Raw genomic sequence first — 19303 nt, forward strand, 5'->3', positions numbered from 1 at the left:
TTCATTATGTATTACTCTCATCATTTCTCTTTGAACAGTGCAGTTTGAGGTTTTCATTGTTTGCACCTAACTGCTTAAGCTGTTGGTGGTGGTGAAGAAGATTATGACGTGGTTAGTTCGCCAGGGACTCTCAGCTGCTCTCCATAACTGAGTTGTGCTGGTGAACAATGTTTATTTTCTTTTCCAGTTAGATATATTTGTTCCATAGCATTGATATTAGCTGTCAGAGTACCATATGTTTTTTTGAATACTGAAAATTGATTTGAGTTAGGAGCAAGAGGGTCGGGTTTGTTGTTGCTGATGATAGACTTCCATGCACATGATACACATGTGTGCATTCTCCATTTTGTTGGACATAGAATCAAATCAGGCGGGTACGTGCATATTGCATATCACATGAATTGACATGGAAGGAGTGACAGGCGAAATTAGCTCTGAGGGAACATGCACCATACGTTGATTGAATAGACCCAGCATGAGTTGAAAACGTTTCAGGTGGCTGGTATCAAGCATTGTACCACTCACACGAGCTACCACAAATGTTCATGTCGGGTGAACACAATTTTCTAGATATAAAATTAGCCTTTTCTCTCCGTAGGTGGGAATTCTGGTACCATTGGCAGCTGTCTGTCAATACGTGTTGTGGAGCCTTCACAAGTTGCTTGTTTAGTCCCCGAGGATAAGTACTGATTGCCAATCTTGAGTCAATGAGGAAGCTTCTACAGAGCTGTGCTCGTGCATGAAAATGCACTGGGCGCGGTTGATCATTGGCAATGTAATGTTTGTGCATCTGTGTCATGTACCATTCGCAAATTTTGGATAATTACAAGGCCTTGTGCACTGCTTGGCTGTTTGCCCAAATCGTTTGTGGTACCAGCACAGTGAAGCGCAGATTGGTAGGGTGTTCAAGAAGAGACAAGATGTTAGAAACCGGGAAGAGGATGAAGAAAAGAGACTCGCTTTTCTTCCGTGCCTGATACCACTCTCAGCCGAAACTCGAAAAATCTAACATAAAAACCCTCTTCCGACCACTGCCGAAGACGAAAGAGTGACTCGGCTCCGCGAAAAGCCCACAAAAAATCAACATACTGGGAATATACAGCATCACCTGCGAATGTGGCGAACAGTACATTTGTCAAACGCTGTGATTTATTTCCGATCGCTGTGAAGAGTACATCAGTTGCGCTACTGGGACAGACAGAAAATCAGCGATAGCGGAAGCATAGCTCAAGAAAGACCACAACGTCGACTTTCGGAACACCTAGATGCTTTGCCGAGCATCCGCCTACTGGAACAGTGTTATAACGGAATACATTGAAATACGGGTTCACGACAGTCTTGTCAATAGAGACGAAGGATACCAAGTGCGGCATGGAATCCGGCGATAGCAGCAGTACGACGAGAGTACGATTAGCACCTTCCAACTCGCAAAACGCGGCCGGAATTCCCACGCAGAGATATGAAAGGAGCACCCGCTACCCGACCACTGCAGCCTCGCCCCTTCCTGCCCGCCAGCCGGACAGTACACGGCCGCCCTTAGCTTGCTGGAGGGAAGCACCCCACTAGCATAAATATTACAGCATCCGCATATGTCAACACTTCGCCAGAAGATGATGAGTACGACCCTAGTCGAAACGCCGCGGTATTTAAATACTGACAACCAGCTGGAAATCCGAGAGCTTTTCGCCAACAGTATGCGCAGGGAGAGTCTACATTCTTTAAACAGATGTCTACAAAATGATTATTTATGAGCACTGCATGTTATCCTTACAGCTTTGGAGCAATTAAGACTTTCTTTTTTTAAGACTGGTTACAGCAGAATATTGATCCATATGACATTATTGAATGAAAACGTCCAAAATATGTCCACGTACTGGTTTGTTTCACCCCAAGATTTGCAGTGATTCGAATTGTAAATTTGGCTGAACATAGTTGTTTTCGGGATTTCAAAATGTATTTTTTTCCACTTTAAATTCTGGTTAATAATGACACCCAATATTTTTGGAGTTAGCATCCTATTTATTATTTTCTCACCACTCGTTACACTTCGTGATTAGTGTACCTCTAGATGTGCAAAACTGAATATGTTGTGTGTTTCTAAAACTGAGAGTGGGACCATTCGTAGAAAACCAGTCACTGATACCTTGAAGAACATTGTTTACCGTGACTTCTGTTGCTAAAGGCATGCTTGGATGGATTCAATACTAGTGTCTTCTGCAAAAAGAACTAATTCTGCGTGTTATTACAGACTTTCAAGAATGATGGAGAAGGGTAAATGTATCAATTTGAGGTAAGGAACCCAGGTCAGGAACGACCGAACGACAGTTGTAAAAGAAAATCGTTCTGATATCTCTGACAGTGGACCTCGGCTACTGCAAGGCCTTTGCTTTCCATATTTTGGTTGGAGATGGTATGGACCTAAACAAGAAAAAAATGTGCAGTAAACATGGGCTCTAAAGTGCATACCATAAGAAAAAAAATAGCTCTGAGCACTATGCGACTTAACTTCTGAGGTCATCAATCGCGAGAACTTAGAACTAATTAAACCTAACTAACCTAAGGACATCACACACATCCATGCCCGAGGCAGGATTCGAACCTGCGACCGGAGCGATCGGTCGGCTCCAGACTGTAGAGCCTTGAACCGCACGGCCGCTCCGGCCGGCCCATACCATAAAAGCTATGAACACCTGTTCACCTTTGCCACTGTGAAACACATCTCTTTTTACTGAAAAAGTGCTCATTTCTGTTATTCTCCTCCCATTCTGCGTCTGGTTTGACCTAACATTGGATGTAGATGGCTTTGCAACAGCAGACGTGTATCGCACTGGCTTAGGTACACTGTCAGTTGAAGACAGCCTTCCACACTTCTTGATAAGGGGACTAGACATTTTACACCATGCCTTCCCCTTACATTGTTTCCCCTGTACTGATATCTGGTACTGTTACAGACATGCCACTAGTAGCCAATACTGGGGATACTTTGGATATTTCAGGTATCTGGTACTGTTACAGACATGCCAGTAGTAGCCAATACTGGGGATAGTTTGGATATTTCAGGTACATATTTCGTAATAGCCCCAAACACCCACCTGCTTTAGCTGACAGTTGTTGGACCTTAGTAAAGGTAGATTTTATCTGTGCAGGAATTTCAGCCATTTCATTCCGAGTCTGGTATCAGAATTCGCGATTGGGTTCCATTCTAGTTAAGATCAACGAGCGTATATTAAGTACTATATCATATTAAATAACAGGTTGCCGAAGTAGCGTCAAGCCTTGCACTATACTAGGGGCCACAGGATATGTAAATTTATTTGAATGCTTCTCTTAATAGCTCAGTTGTTTTGTTTCAACTATTTTATCCCTTGTAGCCATAGGCGTCCGCAAAGGGGTGGACAGGGAGGGGGCTCTTGCGCCGTCCCGGACTATGAGTGTAAGCTATTTATTAGTTAATGATTCTCACGAATTTCTGTGCGACTCTACCAAAGTGCAGATTTAACACTACCTAGCGCAGAGGAAAATACTGCGAATTTGGCAATATCTTGGGAATGACAACATTTAGGCGTATTTATTTGCAGCTGCGATTTCGGCTATTGTGCCTTTCTCAAGTAATAACTGTAACATTGTCAGACTAACGTATTGGAATATAATTTTTTTGGCTATTTTTAACAATATTTCAAACTCAATGAATCCCCGCATTTCATCTTACAAGGAAAACTCCCCATCGCAACCCCCTCAGATTTAGTGGTAAAATGGCCCATTGGATAGCCCGTCAGAAACTCAACACACATCAAACGTGAAAACAGGAAGAAGGTGTACTGAACTGTGGAAAAAAGAAGCAAAATATAAACAGTGAACGAACCAAATTAATATGCGCAATGTCTAGCGATGTTAACGACCGTCGCGTGTTCGACTGCAAAGGAGAATATATGTATCTATTCCTTCACAAAATTACGAACTGCCCGTCAGGTCATTGACGTGTCTGCTCGCTGTATTCAAATTTGTGTATGTGTCCTGGTGTAATGTCCGTTTGCAACAGCGTTGTGTAACGAAGGAACATCCAACGTACGTACCTCCTATTTGTTCTACGGGTAACAGTTCCGTTTTGGAAGTTTTGGCTCTTGAATTCCTTCGTTGTAGCATAGTGCACACCCGTCTATTTTTTGTGTTCGTTTCTGTGAGAGGTCTTTGCGGCGTCTCTACTGCTATCACATTTACTTGCCACAGTAGTGTATTCGTAATACATAACTCATACTCTGCGATGAACAGTGAGAGCAGGCGAGATGCCGCATAGATATCTCACAGAAATGAAAGCAACAAATAAACGACTGTGAACTATATTACAACGAAGGAATTCAAGAGTGAAAACTTCCAAAACGGAAAGCAAAAGACGTAATACGTGGTACCTGTGTAGAACAAAAAGGAGGTATGTACACCTGGAGGTCCCTTCGTTACACGTCGTTGTTGCAAACAGACATTACACCACGGTACATTCACAAATTTGAATACAGCGAACAGACACGTCAATGACCGGACGGATAGTTTGTAATTTTATGAAAGGAAAAAAAAAAAGCAGAATTGGGCGTGAGGGAGATATGAACACGGAACTGATCTTCCCCTTCGCAGTCAAATACAATGACTACACAACCACCACAAGACGGTGGTTAACATCTTTCGATATTATGCATATTATATTGAGGACCGTCGTCTGTTTATATTTTGCTTCTTTTTCTACAAATCAGTGCACCTTCTTCGTGTTTTCATGTTTGATATGTGTCCAATTTTTGACGGGCTAACCAATAGGCCAACTTAACCACTAAATCTGAGGGGACGGGGTGCCATGGGGGGTTTCCCTTGCAGTGTTAGTAGGATATAATTTCAAAAAGGTGAATAAAAAGGTGACATCCTCGCTCATATTAATCATATCAAAAGTCGTTCAGTGCATATAATATTGAAATAGTCTAGCATTTATGTATCAAAGTAGTCTACCTTAAAAGTACTACATGCACAGCCTAGGGGCCCGGACCACAAACACTTCAAATAAAAAAAAAAAAAGTTTGTATTTCGCTGCTGTGATCGACTGAATTTTTTAGTGGACAGCCGATATAAATTATGTCTGTATTCACGTCTTAGACCCAGTGCTTCCGTACGTCAAATCCCAGTGCACTCGCACTTTACTTCAGCTGGCTATATAACAGCCTTTAAAAGAATGGTTAACGGAATTTTGCCAGTTTAAAATGAGTTCGATTTCGTGGAATGCGGATATCTTCCATAATTCAGTTTATCCAAACTAGGTCCCATTTAAGTTTTTTATTCCGTACTGTCAGATCCTGATACATGAACTCTAGAAGATTGGAAAAACTATTTTCAGGTAACGATATTCGTTAACGAGATACTGCGAAAAACTTACAAGATATCTTAATGCCTGTAGAATCTGACACAGCGGTTACAAACTCGTGACGTCATAGCAAGTGACCGCTTTAACAGGAAATTCAAACGCCAAATAAAAAGTGCGTTTTTATAAAAAAACGAATAATTTTAACAAAAATATTTTTTCGGAGTATGTATGTTATTACCTATTGGTGATAATTACAATACGCCATTGTTTAAAACTGAAATACTGATTTTTGCAGGGATATGAATCTCAACTTTTTGTTCCTTTTTCTAAAAAAAAATATAATTTTTCGTATTTACATAAATAGGTTGTGTTGAATGCATTAATGATTTCAGTGCCATCCATTTTTATAATCTTATCATTCATTAAATCACACAATTGTACAGAAAAATTGTTCGAAAAGTGATCCAAAATACTATTTTGTAGGTTACTTGTCTCAAAATTTCCCGTTGTAGGGCCCGCATCACAGGTTCAGCCTACATTCATACATAAACATACATAAATCCATGTTCCATAGATCATGAATACGACATTACACTTACTACTTCCTATCTAAGAATTCATCTATTGAGTAGAAGGAGTTCTCATTCAGAAATTCTTTTAATTTACTTTTAAATGTTAGTTGGCTGTCTGTCAGACTTTTAATACTATTTGGCAAATGACCAAAGATTTTTGTGGCAAAGTGAGATTTAATCCAGAATAGATTGTAAATACGGTTCTGCTGGATAATTATGAATGGTCCGAGATTGAATAAGTTTTGTGTCGTTTGTGTTCAGTTTGGTTTTGGGACAGATTTTTAGTCTCACCGAAGGATGTATGTCAAAAATGGCAATTTTAAAATCGTACCGCCTCCAGGATAAATTTCTGCGGACGTTCATGCTATCAGCCATAACAGCTATGTAATACGGCAAACCTACCCCATAGTGCTACTGTGCAGTGAAGAACTACAGAATAGCGTATTAATAAAGCCGTCTAATACGGGGTGTTCAAAAAGTCTCTTCGCCTGCCTGGGTCACTTACCTTCAAGTGGACTCTCCCAACATTCCACTGTTTCGTTATCTCAGCCAGCGTCAGTAGTATCGTTGGTGTGTGTCGTTACGTGTTGACGTGAACATTTAAGTTTTGTTCCTTTGTTTCGTTTTTTTCACTGTTAAAATGTAGTCATTGAAGAACGTGTGTTTTTAGTCGAACAAGTGTTCAAAGCTGGCGGTAAATACACAGTTTCAGTTCTTCAAACATTTAATTCAACGCTCCCACATCGCGATACTGTGCGAGATTCAGTAATGAAGTCAGTAATAAAGCTCGCCCAGGAAATCGATGTTAGTGTCGGAACGGCCCACACAGCTGTAAAGAAAAAAATAGAACTTTTCCCATATAAAGTGACAGTCGTGCAAGAACTGAAAAATACTGACCATGGCAAGAGACTGCATTATTGTCAATGGTTCAAAAATTTCGTTCAACAAAATGGACGGGATATTGTTAATGAAACGTTTTTTACTGATGAGGCATGGTTTCATTTATCTGCGTACATGAACTCGCAAAATTCTCGTATGTGGAGTACTGAAAATCCATTGTGAATTCATGAGGAACCACTTCATTCTGTGAAAATAGGAGTTTGGATGGCAATTTCTAGACGTCGGATTGTGGGTCCAATATTTTCAACGAAACAATAAACGCACAACAATACTACAGTGACATTCCGTACACATTCATAGGAGAACTTGTGTTAAGTGAAATACTGTACGATTATTTTCAACAAGATGGTGCAACCGCGTATACAGCTCGCGTTTCAATGTCGCTGCTTGGTGATGTTTTTGGTGATCGCATAATTTCGCAGGGACTTTGGCCTCCACGATCGCTTGACCTAACACCACCTGACTTTTTCTTCTGGGGTGCAGCGAAAGCAACTATCTATAAAAACCATCCAAAATGCATCGATGAATTGAAAACTGCGATATCCACTTTCACTGCTTCTGTTACAGAAGAAATCTTACAGCTTGTGTTTGGAAACATGATTAGACGAATTGAATTGTGTATTCAACAACAGGAGGGACACTTACAGCATTTAATGTGAAAATTTGTAAGTAAAAGTGAATATCCAATAAATTAATAACTTGAATTTCACTGAGTTTCATTTCGGTATATTCACTGCGGCATACGGCACGCGCGGCTAACAATCATACGGCAGTGCGGAGAGACTTTTTGAACACCCCGTATAACATCGGTTATTTAGCCCCATTGCTAGATAAAGTTTTACATTTTCTTGTCGGGGAGTTGGGATCTGTGGTTGTTCCCTGGTGCTACAGGTATTACTCGGGATAACGTTGAGGTAAAATTAAATAATTGTAAACTGATTGTTGTCGTCTGTTCTACCTTCAGTCATTTAACTTACATGGAGGAACGATAAGGTGGAAAAACAAACGGATACACCAAAAACACAAGGCATTAACATGCCTAATACGGTATAGGAAAACCATTGGCATTCAAAACAACCACCTCTTGTCTCGTAAAATAGTGAAAGATAGCAATTTTCATTTTCAAGAGAAAAAGATACGTTTACTAAAGAACAAATCGCTAGGAGAAGACTCGATAACTGCTGAAATATGGACTAACACATGAAGCAATACATTATAGAATTATGGACCCAAAATTGTATCTCGAGTTTACTGAAGTATGTAAACTTTGACCAAAGATGTTCTGTGACCGCTCCAAAGCTCGCTCCGAGACGTCAGTGAACATTGTATGGTTCGCTGTCGAACCGCGTAATGATAACGTCAGCGGAATTTAGGAGCGATAGTCCGCGATGTAAGGTTTCGTAGAATACTCCGTGAATAAATTCCTGATTAAAAAAACACCAAAGTAAAGTTGTGATGGCGTTCAGTCGGCAAACAATGGTTTCAGCCGTGCTAGGTTATGTGACAGACGTCAGTCGATTTACGGATACGTATAGTTTCACTAGCGGTATATCAGCAATTGTGCTACTGACTGTTCGATGTTGCAACTTGTGAACATTAAATATAATTCGCTATAATTGCTTTGGTACTGGAAGTTATAAAATGAAAGAATAATATTACTTATTGTTCCCGGTGATTTACGCCTATATCGTTCAGGCACTATTAATTGTAGTTTTCATTATTGTGCAACATGCGTACATCATGTACCGCAGTCGTGTTTTTCATGGTGATATGCTCTCACCCCCAGGTGAGTTTCGTTTGGCATTCATCATATGATTCGAAGGAACTAAAAAGTAAATATAATTGTATGTGCGCACCCTTTAGTGAATATAAGATGATATCTAGCATTGCGTCTCTGTTTTTTAGGTGTCACATCAAAATTTCTGCGACAGCTGATTTTACAGAATTAAAGTGAAGGAAATTGGTATACTTTCTCATCTTAGTAAAACCGAGAAAGTCATGTTCCAGTGGTGTAAATGATCGCTTCATGCGTGGAAGTTTGTCATGCTTAGACGAATGTGTTCTTAGTCGTTACCATTGGGATTCCTCCCCGTCGAAATTAATACCATGTTATGGAAAAATCAGTAATTACTGTTAGTTGATTATATCAAGAGACGAACGGATGCCAGAAATCCTTCATGTGTAATTTCATTTCACTGTTAATCCTTGTATTTGTTGCGGCCAGGTGGAAAAAAATACCTCCTCCCCCAACAGGAATATGTAGAAACATATTGGAATACATTTAATCCGTCGTCTGTTTTTACACCCATTAAATTTCGCAGAATTGGCGTTTATCCTTAAGTGCCAGAAAACAAAGGCCTGGTGTTCGATCCATGGCAGTCCTATAATTTATATCTGACACTTTTCACCCATGTCTGAAATATGCTGAGCTGTATAATGTTTGAGTCCATGCCAGACTGAAGGCCCACGTATAACTGGTTGGGATAACATCGTGATTTTTTTTTTTGTCTGTCACATGTTCAAAATGTTAATTTGTTTCAGTAGATTTAATTTCTTCATTTCCTTGTGAGTAGTACTGAATGAAGTTAGCTACCATCATTTAAAAATAAGGGTTCTTGTTCCTTAATGCCACCAAATTTCAATGTATAAATGGTTCCTGGATATCTCTCTCATAAATTCCATATTGACTGACCAGAAGCTCACTTAATATATTAAAGAAAAGTATACCATCAGTTAATATGGCTATAGTAAGTTGTGCCGATGCTCACATCGTCCTGAAACTTGCCTAATGAGTTTAATTTCCTCGTACTGCTTTGATTGTTCATGTGAAAGTCAATGGCTTTCTTTCTTATTTATTTATTCTGCTCACTTGATTATAATTATCTTTAAATTGATTATATATACCCTCATTCTGTGTTATTTTTTTCTGTCTATGTTTCGTGTTTTAAGCTGATGAACATGTGCTTGTTGCATAAGGGAATATAAATTAACTAACAATCTAAAATTCCTGAATGGGGGCATTTTCAGTAACATTAAGTATGCATTCCATCCTATCCCTATTCTAAAATTTAATTAATTAGAATAAACTGACTCTTATTAATTTATATTTAAAACATTCCTCTGGTTTTGTTATGTATATGGTGGAAAGTGTCACCTAAGATATGTAGGTAATATGCACTTTGTGATGCACATACATTTGTGATTTTTGTCATTGTGGATGTAATATAAACCAGGGTGTAGGATAGTTTAAAAAGTGACAGTTTATATGCCAGTAGGCAAGACCACCTATTTTGAATGCAAAATAAAGGTTGTCGTATGACTGAACTGAACTGTAGTGTAGTGAGAGATCTAGAATCATAGTTGGCAATATTCTCTGTATTTACAATTTTCAGTATTTATAAATAACCAAAACTTTAAGATAAATTCAGAAACACTGTATTGCATAAAAGATAAATCTGACAAGTATTAGGGCCTGCTGAAAAGTAATGCCCAGGAATTGTTTGTGTGAAAACTCTTACAGCATTTTAAATAAAACAAACTTGATTAACATTCTATGTCACTATTCTTCATGTCTACATATTTATTTCTCAGCATAAGTCACCCTGGTGATGGACACATTTCTTGCAGCGAGAGACTACTTCGTTTATACCATCACTCTGGATTGTTTGACTTTGTTGGTGGGGCCACAACCTCATCTCTGATTGCACTGGTTCATCACTGTCAAAATGAAGTTCTTGAAGATGTTCTTTAAGTTTTGGAAACAGATGAATATTGGATCGGACCAAGTCAGTACTGTATGGAGGATGATCGACAACAGTGAATGCGAGGTGTTGGAGTGTTGCAGATGTCGCAGTACTTGTGTGTGGTCTGGCGTTGTCATGCTGAAAGAGAGGGTGCTCAGTGTGTGGAAATACTCTTTGAATTCGTGCTTTTTCAGAGTTTTTTTGTGGTGTCTTTAGAAATGACTTCCAAATGCAGCACACCATGAACATTCCAGAACACTGTGAGCATGATTTGCCTGCTGATGGCACGGTCGTGAACATTTTTGGCTGTTGTGATTCTTTGTTGAAGAAGTCCATTGACCTGTCACAATGTTGTTAAGGAGCCCATCACCCTCATGCTCAAAACACAAAAGAAATTGTTGACAGATGTCGAGAAAGTAGATTACAGCAAGCTGTTTCTTGTGCACCAACAGTGAAACAGCATCATGTTTCACACTAAAATTTGGAGCCCTCTGCTGGCAGAAGGTTGCAGGTTGTCAGTGAAGTGAGAAAGTCAGCCAAGTAATATGCATGATGTGATGTGTAATACCTCAACTGATATTGAGAACAGAACAAAACATTTGGAGCCATTACTATTCAGCACATCCTCATAGTATTGTATATATTATGTACATTGTCCATGCGTCGAATGTGAAAAAGTCTTCTAAAGACCATAATTAATTTAAAACTCTTTGCTGCATTTGCAAATAAAGTATGTAAAAGAAAGACAAACTGAAGCTGAGTGAAGTGGAGTAGCTTCTCCCCCTGTTTTTCTTATGAATACCTAAAAAATTTCAACCAGTAGTAACCTTGTGGTAATTTACTTGTTAAAATTATTGAAAACTGGAGTGTAATATGATTGCTATTAACAAATTTCCAGTACTTGATTCTGGCACCTCTATTAATTTGAGTGTAATTGCTAATGTTATCAGGAGTACTTCAGTCTTTCAGAGTCTAAAACAACCCAGTATCCAATGTTTTACCATTGTAGTCTTGTAATACCTACATCTACATAGATACTCTTCAATCCACCATATGGTGCATGGTAGAGGGTACCTGTACAACTACTACTAGACATTTTCTTTCCTGTGCAATTTCGAAATAGAGCGAGGGGAAAAGTGAGTGTCATTTTGCCTCCATATGAGACCCCTCATCGTCCTTACTGGCAATGTATGTTGGAAGCACTAGAATCATTCTGCATTCAGCTTCAAATGCCAGTTCCCTAAATTTTCTTAATAGTTTCCTTGAAAAGAATTTCACTTTCCCTTCAGGGATTTCCATTTGAGTTTCCAAAGCATGTCTGTAACACTCACGTGTTGTTCAAATCTAGCAGACTGCCTCTGAATTGCATTGATTTTCTCCTTTAATTCGACCTGATCTGGATCCCAAACACTCTAGCAGTACTCAAGAATATGTTGCACTAGTGTCTTATATACGGCCTACTATACAGATGAACACCACTTCCCTAGAATTCTCTCAATAAATCAAAATCGACCACTCACCTTTCCTACCACAGTCCTCACATGCTCGTTCCGTTTCATGTCGCTTTGCAGTGCTAAACACAGATATTGAAATGGTGTGACTGTGTCAAGCAGGACACTACTAATGCTGTATACGAACATTACGGGTTTGTTTTTCCTACTCATCTGCATTAACTTACATTTTTCTACATTAAGAGCTAGCTATCATTCATCACACTAACTAGAAATTTAGTCTGTCATCTTGTATCCTCCTACTGTCACTTAACTCTAACACCTTATCATACACTGCAGCAGAAGCAGCATCAACAACAAACAACTGCAGATTACTGCTTACCCTGTCCACCAGAGCATTTATTTATATAGAAAATAATAGCGGTCCTATCACACTTCCCTGGGACACTCTTGACGATACCCTTGTTTCTGATAAACAATTGCCATTGAGAACAACACACTGGGTTGCATAACTTAACAATTTTTCGAGCCACTCTCTTATCTGTGAACCTATTCCATATATCAGTAGTCTCTTTTACAGCCTGAAATGGGGTACCATGTCAAATGTTTTCCATTAATCTAGAGATATGGAATCTGCCTGTTGCCCTTCATCTATTATTCACAGTATGTCACATGAGAAAATGGCAAACAGAGCTTTGCACGAGTGATTCTTTCTAAAATCATGCCGATTTGTGGACATAAGATTCTTGGTCCCAAGAAAATGTATTGTATTCGAATGGAGAATGTGTTCAAGGATTCTGCAGCAAACCGATGTTAGGGCTACTGGTCTGTAATTTTGCGGGTCTGTTCATTTGCCCTTCTTATACACAGGAGTCACTTGCACTTTTTTTCAGTCACTTGGAACTTTGCTCTGAATGAGAGATTCATGATAAATGCGAGCTAAATAAGGGGCCAGTGCCATAAAGTACTCTTTGAGAAACCTAATTGGTATTCCATCCGAACCTGGTGACATGTGTTTTCAACTCTTTCAGTTGTTTCTCTATGGCAGGGATGTTAATTACAATGTCGCCCATACAGCAGTCTGTTAGATGGTCAGACAACGGTATGTATGATTCTCTTGTGTGAGAGAATTCTTGAACGTGAAATTTAAAACTTTGGGTTTTGTTTTTCTATCTACATCTGCCATACTAGACTGAAAGTCGAAGACCGACTCAGTGATTTTACGTAGGAGCAGAATTCACTAGTTCTGTGCCAAATCTTTTGCTAAGGTGTTATGTTGGTAGTTGTTCTATGCTTCACGCATAGATCTTTTCACAGATGCACGAATCTCAACTAATATGGTTTTTATTGTTCTTTTTAATGTGGTTCAGTCCTCTATTTTTAACATGTTGACTGCCATGAGACCAAAAGCAGCCACGTGGCAGTCACCATGTTAAATGAAATTTCGTGTGTTTGGAGTGTAAGAAGAATTAAATTGACGTTTTTCTTATTTGGGCAAAACGGTGTGCATTTAACACAGTAAGATGATTTGAGCTTCTATGACCATTTCCAAGTGATCCAAGAGACCAGGATTTTCCAAATTGTGTTCTGAAGGAAGTGAATAACTGCTCCTTGATAAGCTATTAATAGCATGGTATTTTTCCGACATTGTGATGATACTACTTTTTCAAATTTTATTGTGATTTGTGTGTCATTATTTATGATTTACAACTGAAGTAATCACTGAATAAAACAAGTTTATCTAACTTTTAAAAACTTTACTAACTTTCAAAATAAACATGGTGTTCCATCGAACTACCAGGTTTCACAGAGTGGGAATACCCGATACAGGCAGATGAAATTGACAAGGGGGAGGGGGGTAAGAATAACATTAATCGTACATTTATTCATTGCAATGTCATGGACAAAAATATTAATTGTTAGAGCATCTGTGGACTAAATTTTGTTTTGATTTTTAGATGTGTAGATGAACTTTTGGCTAATTAGAAAACAGTGACCATTTGTATTTCTTTGAGTATCATGGTAACCATGAAGTATATGAGGTACAGAGAAAGTGAGACATTATTAAAATATAACAATTAGTGGGAAAGCAAATTATATGAAATATTAGTAAATGGAAGAACAGGTAGCAATACAGCATGTGAACATTTCTTCTGAACACATTCTTCTGCTCTATAAACATATTTTTCCTTAATAGTTAGCTGCTTGTGTGATGTAGAAGAAGAAAAACTACTTTTTTCTGAACAAAATAAAAGGAAACAAAGTGTAAAAATAATAAGAGGCAGTTAAGAGTTCGAGAATAGCAGTTGAACAAAGGTATTGCTCCAGATTGTTTGAATGAAGTTGAGGCACATTTTTTATTAAAAAAATACATTGACTAGACACAGTTTATCCATGATCTACAAACACACTTATGACAAAATGACCATGGGTAAGGATGTTACACTATTCGTTAGTGCCACGTGATCACTTAGAGTGACCATGACATGTCAGTTATGCATATTTTAAACATTGAAAATAGTGGGACCTCTATGGGCGTTTTGGGTGGAGTTGTACTTGTCAACTCAACAAAAGTATCACAGCTTAACTTAATGTAGACCTTGAGCTACACCACAGATCAGTCTATCGCCTCAATTTTCGTTAAACAAATAAAGAAAAGGACTTGGTGGTGACATCACAGACAACTTCCTCATTACGTTAGTAGTCAAAGCAGAACAGTGGGATCGGAAACACCACTACATCGTAGGCTGGCAAAATTTTTGTATGTGATTGTGTGTTGAAATATACTGTGTACCATCAAGTAGTAGTTGTAGTATAAACACTTTCATCATCTATTTCATATATTTTACTTGTTCACTAAATGTATAAACAGTAGTGCAAGTAATAGAGAGTAACAAATTTCTAAAATCCAAATGGGTAATGTAATTAAATGTGTCTCTAACTGTAGAACTCTAGAATGTTTGGTGACTGATTTGGCAAACATCCTGCAACATTGAAATGAATATCTTGCTTAGTGTACAGCAATCTCTCATGAATTAATATTACGTTAATCAAATATCAAATCAGAACATTATAAAATAAAGTACCAGGAAGATGGTTCTTGAGTTGCCACCAATGTGCATTGCTTGTTATTGAGCAAGCGTGTTGGGACTGTACTGTGTTATTTAGCTTGACCATCTTGATGTATAGTTGTATCTTGAGAGAGGTCTTTCTCATGGAATTAGGTCTTGTGAAGGCTATGATGTAATCAGTGGTATGGAATGAACCTTTCTAAGCTGCAGGATTATTATGTGGAGTAGTAGGTGGGCTTACTTTGAGAAAGGTAGTTACCTAGCTGCAGCAGGAAACACACATAAATTTGATGGCATTGTAAAATCCTTAGCAGTTTAAAAGTCTGGAGTGCCCACAACTTTATTGAATGAAATCACCTACTGCTTAAAAAATTTAGGCAAATAAAATCACACCTGAGGGCTATCTCTCTTTAATATCCTGAATAACAGCCTACTAATTTTACAAGTACATGGGCATAGAAAGGACTGTGAAAATGGAAACCTAGTACTTCATATTCCAAGGCAAATGCATTTAAGACATGGTTTGGCAACATGTAACCAGGCATACAGTAGGTAAAACTGATATGCAAAAGCATGAGGTGATCATAATAAACTGGTTGTAGTTAAAGTTCTCTGCGACCAGTATGTCTGCAGAGCCAAATAAGATTCCCGAATATGTCCTATAACATAGGAGAGGATGAACTGATGTTTTATCAATGTTTCCTTTTTCATGACATAAAATAATGTTCACGTATTAGAAAGCTTGAAAAATCACAGCAATAGCAATTCGTAATGCTAGCCCAGAGTCAGTAAGTGATTACAGGTCAGTTAAGTCATACATTCAGTCTGAATGTAAATGGAGCATCTCACAGCTCTATATTTTAAGTGAAATTCTAAATAAAAAATACTAATTTTTGGACGATCAACATACCTTTGAAGAATGCTATTCATGTGGCAGTAAGTCATTTGTAAGCTTTACTTTAAGATGTTACTGAGGCAGTAGATAATGGATCAGTAGCAGAAATGGCAGTAATACACATAGCAAAAAGTACTTGTTTAACTCCATAGTGATAGAGTGACCTTTTTTTTTTAAAGGTGTGTGTGTGTGTGTGTGTGTGTGTGTGTGTGTGTGTGTGAGAGAGAGAGAGAGAGAGAGAGAGAGAGAGAGAGAGAGAGAGAGAGAGGGGGGGGGGAGTTACTCTTCGCATATTTTTAAATATTTGCCACTGTTGTTGGGCTTCAGTGTTAGAATATTTGTAAATGATTGTCATATTTATAGAGAAAATTTCTCTGGTTAAGATGAGCTGGCATGCTAGCGAGCTCAACCATATAAATGTTCATTAGACAATGCAGTAAAAATTAATGTAAAAAAGAAAAAAGAGCGTTCAAAGTTAGTTGCTAAGAGATAAGAATTACTGTATGTAACCCTAACGCAACCAGTATTCGAATGCAGCACTTTTTAGATTGGCTGAGACTTACAAAAATATACAAAATACAAATGATTCAATGATGTGCCTTTATACACATGACCTTTATACACATGAAATGGGGTTGTTGTCCTATGACAATGATCAGATACTTATGTTGGCAAGTGCTGCACTGCGGAAAGATGTGTGTTTTTTACAAATGTTACAGGTGAAAGAGAACACTAGGAATTATACTGGCCGGTTTGATTAGGAATGCAAATTTAAATTTGGGCCCCAAAGAAATCAATGTAATGTGGTTTTGTTTTGTGGATGGGGAAGTTGCCGATTTGAACAGGTTATCTGCTCAGATCTTGCTCCTATTCTCAACAGTGATGTGCAGTTTTAAAATCAGCCTCACGAAATATTGTTTGCTGTGGTCCTTTTCCTTCTTTTTTGAACATTTGTTGTTTAATTAGTTAAACATTGTGATTTGCCATCGGGATACATTCCCATTCTAAAATCTGCTATAAATAAATATGCATGGTGGTATTCTAGAAAGGAGATCACATATGGGCACACTGAAAATGTCAAATCCATTGTTGGAATGCATCTTGCTAGACTGGCTATGCCACCATACAGGACTGAACCATGTGAAACATTCCATCTGTAAATGTGCTTTGGATAAAATTTAATGTATGAGTCACATGGCCACATTCAAATATTTGTTCCACTGATTGAAAGCTGGCTGCATATACTTAGATTAAACAGTGTAGTAAGGGTGAAGCAAAAAGAGAAAATAATTGTAGGATGACAGCACCAGTGCACGGTGGTAAGCTGAGGCATGTGTTACTGATCACAATAACGGCAGTGCAGCATGCTGCTGGCTATTTGTGGTCATTCAGCAGCAGGGGCACACTGTACTCTGTATCACAAGACAAGATCCCTAACAGTCAGCAGTGGTGTTGCCAGATGTGAACCATGAAGTGCAAACAGCTGTCACAACATTGACTGAAGACCACAGGTGCCCAACACTGAAGCACTGCTGTATTGCCATAAAAAATGTAAACAGAGAATATACACTGAACAGCTACATTATTTTTTAACTTTGTCAACTGGTTTCAGAAACATGCATGTCCATTATCAGTGCTTTATGATGTGGCAGGATGACCCTACATCATATACAAGAACCACTGTTAAAAACTTTAAAAAAACTTCCCCATGCTGTGGAAGGCAACTACAATGTAAATGCAATGCAATACACCAGACAGAGGTAGTTCTTGCGTGTTATTTGCAGTTATACTGTCACATCATAGAGCACTGATAATTGAAATATAAGTTTCCGTAGCTGATCTGCAAATAAAGATCAGAGGACAAAATTTTAACTCTTTGGTGCATATTCTTGCCCAATAAAATGGCTTATACAGCTGTAGACACAATACAGGCACCCACCACGTGGAAGACCCACATTAACTGTCAGCGACCTTCTCTTGCCATATGGTCTATAGTGCTCTTCTTTTGTCTTATTGTGTGGATAAAGAAAATTCAGCACCTGAGCTTAGATTTTCACCATTATTAAATTGTGGTTTTATATAAATGAAGTTGTGATCTTTTAAATGAAGGGCTTTCACAGACACTCTGCTGCTATTTGATTGTAGTGATAAACTGATGTTGCTTGTGAATCACACAGTCACCCTTATGTGGCAGAGTAATAAAATAAACAAAGAAAATTTCTGGAATTGTTGGGACACAGATCTTCACGTTTTCCAAGAATATCCACTGCACAGTGAGTATGTGATTGTATGTAGGAGCAAGCTGAACATGTGATGGGAAACTTCAGAATACAAGTCCAAGAAGCATCATTAGACGATGTTCAACTTGTATAAATTTTATAAACTGATATATTGTCAACAAATGGCATAGTTCTTCTTTGTTGACAGAATCTTTCTGACAAAGTATTGCATTTCCCTAATTGATATTAATCTTCATCTATATGACAGTTTTCAAGCATAGATCACCGAAATTTACTCACCAATCGTATGTAACAGACCTGCTCATTTGAAATTTTATAAAGTTTCTTCTGTGTACTCAGCGATCTTCAACTTTTCCTTTTGTCATGTTTCTGTACTGGAAAAAAGTTGTCCATTGGTATTCCAGGCGCACAGTTAAAGATATTTACGTTAAAATTATTCCCTTGCTCCTGGGCATATGTACTTCTCCACTGATAGATTTTGGTGATGAAGATGAAGAAGTAGAAGAATAACTACTTCATTGTGTGTGGGTGGAGGGAGTCAGACAGGTGATGGTGTACTATGGGGAAATTCATGTGATAAAGATGCAATTACTTGAACCCATAATATAAGACGTGTGGGATTTTTCTGATAAAACATCTGAGAATGTTGGCTGTAATACCTGCTAATGTGAAGATAGCAGAGGCCAATGACAATTTTTTTAACTTTTTTCCTTTGATAGCTGATCTTTATAGATTTTAATGAGCTGAATCCAAATCTAGCCTTAATTTTTTCGTATCACCCATAGTTTTCGAGCAATATGCTTTTTATTATATAGAATAAAAATTCTATGCTATACGGTAAACTGGGAAATTACTGAAACGCTTTGTTACAACATAAACATGGTTTGTATTTACAGTAAGCTACTTAAAACAATGATATGTGGTAATAGAGGTTTCACTTGTCGGCTGGAATTGAGTTTGTATTTTCTTTATCTTTTTTCTGTGAAGCTTCTTGGGTAGCTTTTTCTACGATGAGTCACTTGCTGAACTTCTTGGTGAAGTGACCAACAGTAGTCCCCCATCATGTTGGTGTTCCAGCGGCCTTGGTAGCGTT

At 38.2% G+C, this 19303-nt stretch overlaps 1 protein-coding gene across 3 annotated transcripts in view; it reads left to right on the plus strand.

Annotated features, from left to right (window-relative positions):
* Window positions 1-19303, plus strand: part of LOC126248951 (transcriptional activator protein Pur-beta) — a 371465-nt gene that overhangs the window by 214436 nt on the left and 137726 nt on the right. The window contains exon 1 of one of the 3 annotated variants that reach the window (XM_049950485.1): window positions 8121-8596. The exons of the other annotated variants lie outside the window; for them this stretch is intronic. Coding sequence (XP_049806442.1) covers window positions 8551-8596 — 46 coding nt within the window. The 5' untranslated portion in view covers window positions 8121-8550. Of the gene's footprint in view, window positions 1-8120; window positions 8597-19303 lie in introns of those variants that run through there. 3 annotated transcript variants of the gene reach the window in all.

This window comes from Schistocerca nitens, chromosome 3 (assembly GCF_023898315.1).
Source record: "Schistocerca nitens isolate TAMUIC-IGC-003100 chromosome 3, iqSchNite1.1, whole genome shotgun sequence".
Taxonomy (NCBI): domain Eukaryota; kingdom Metazoa; phylum Arthropoda; class Insecta; order Orthoptera; family Acrididae; genus Schistocerca; species Schistocerca nitens.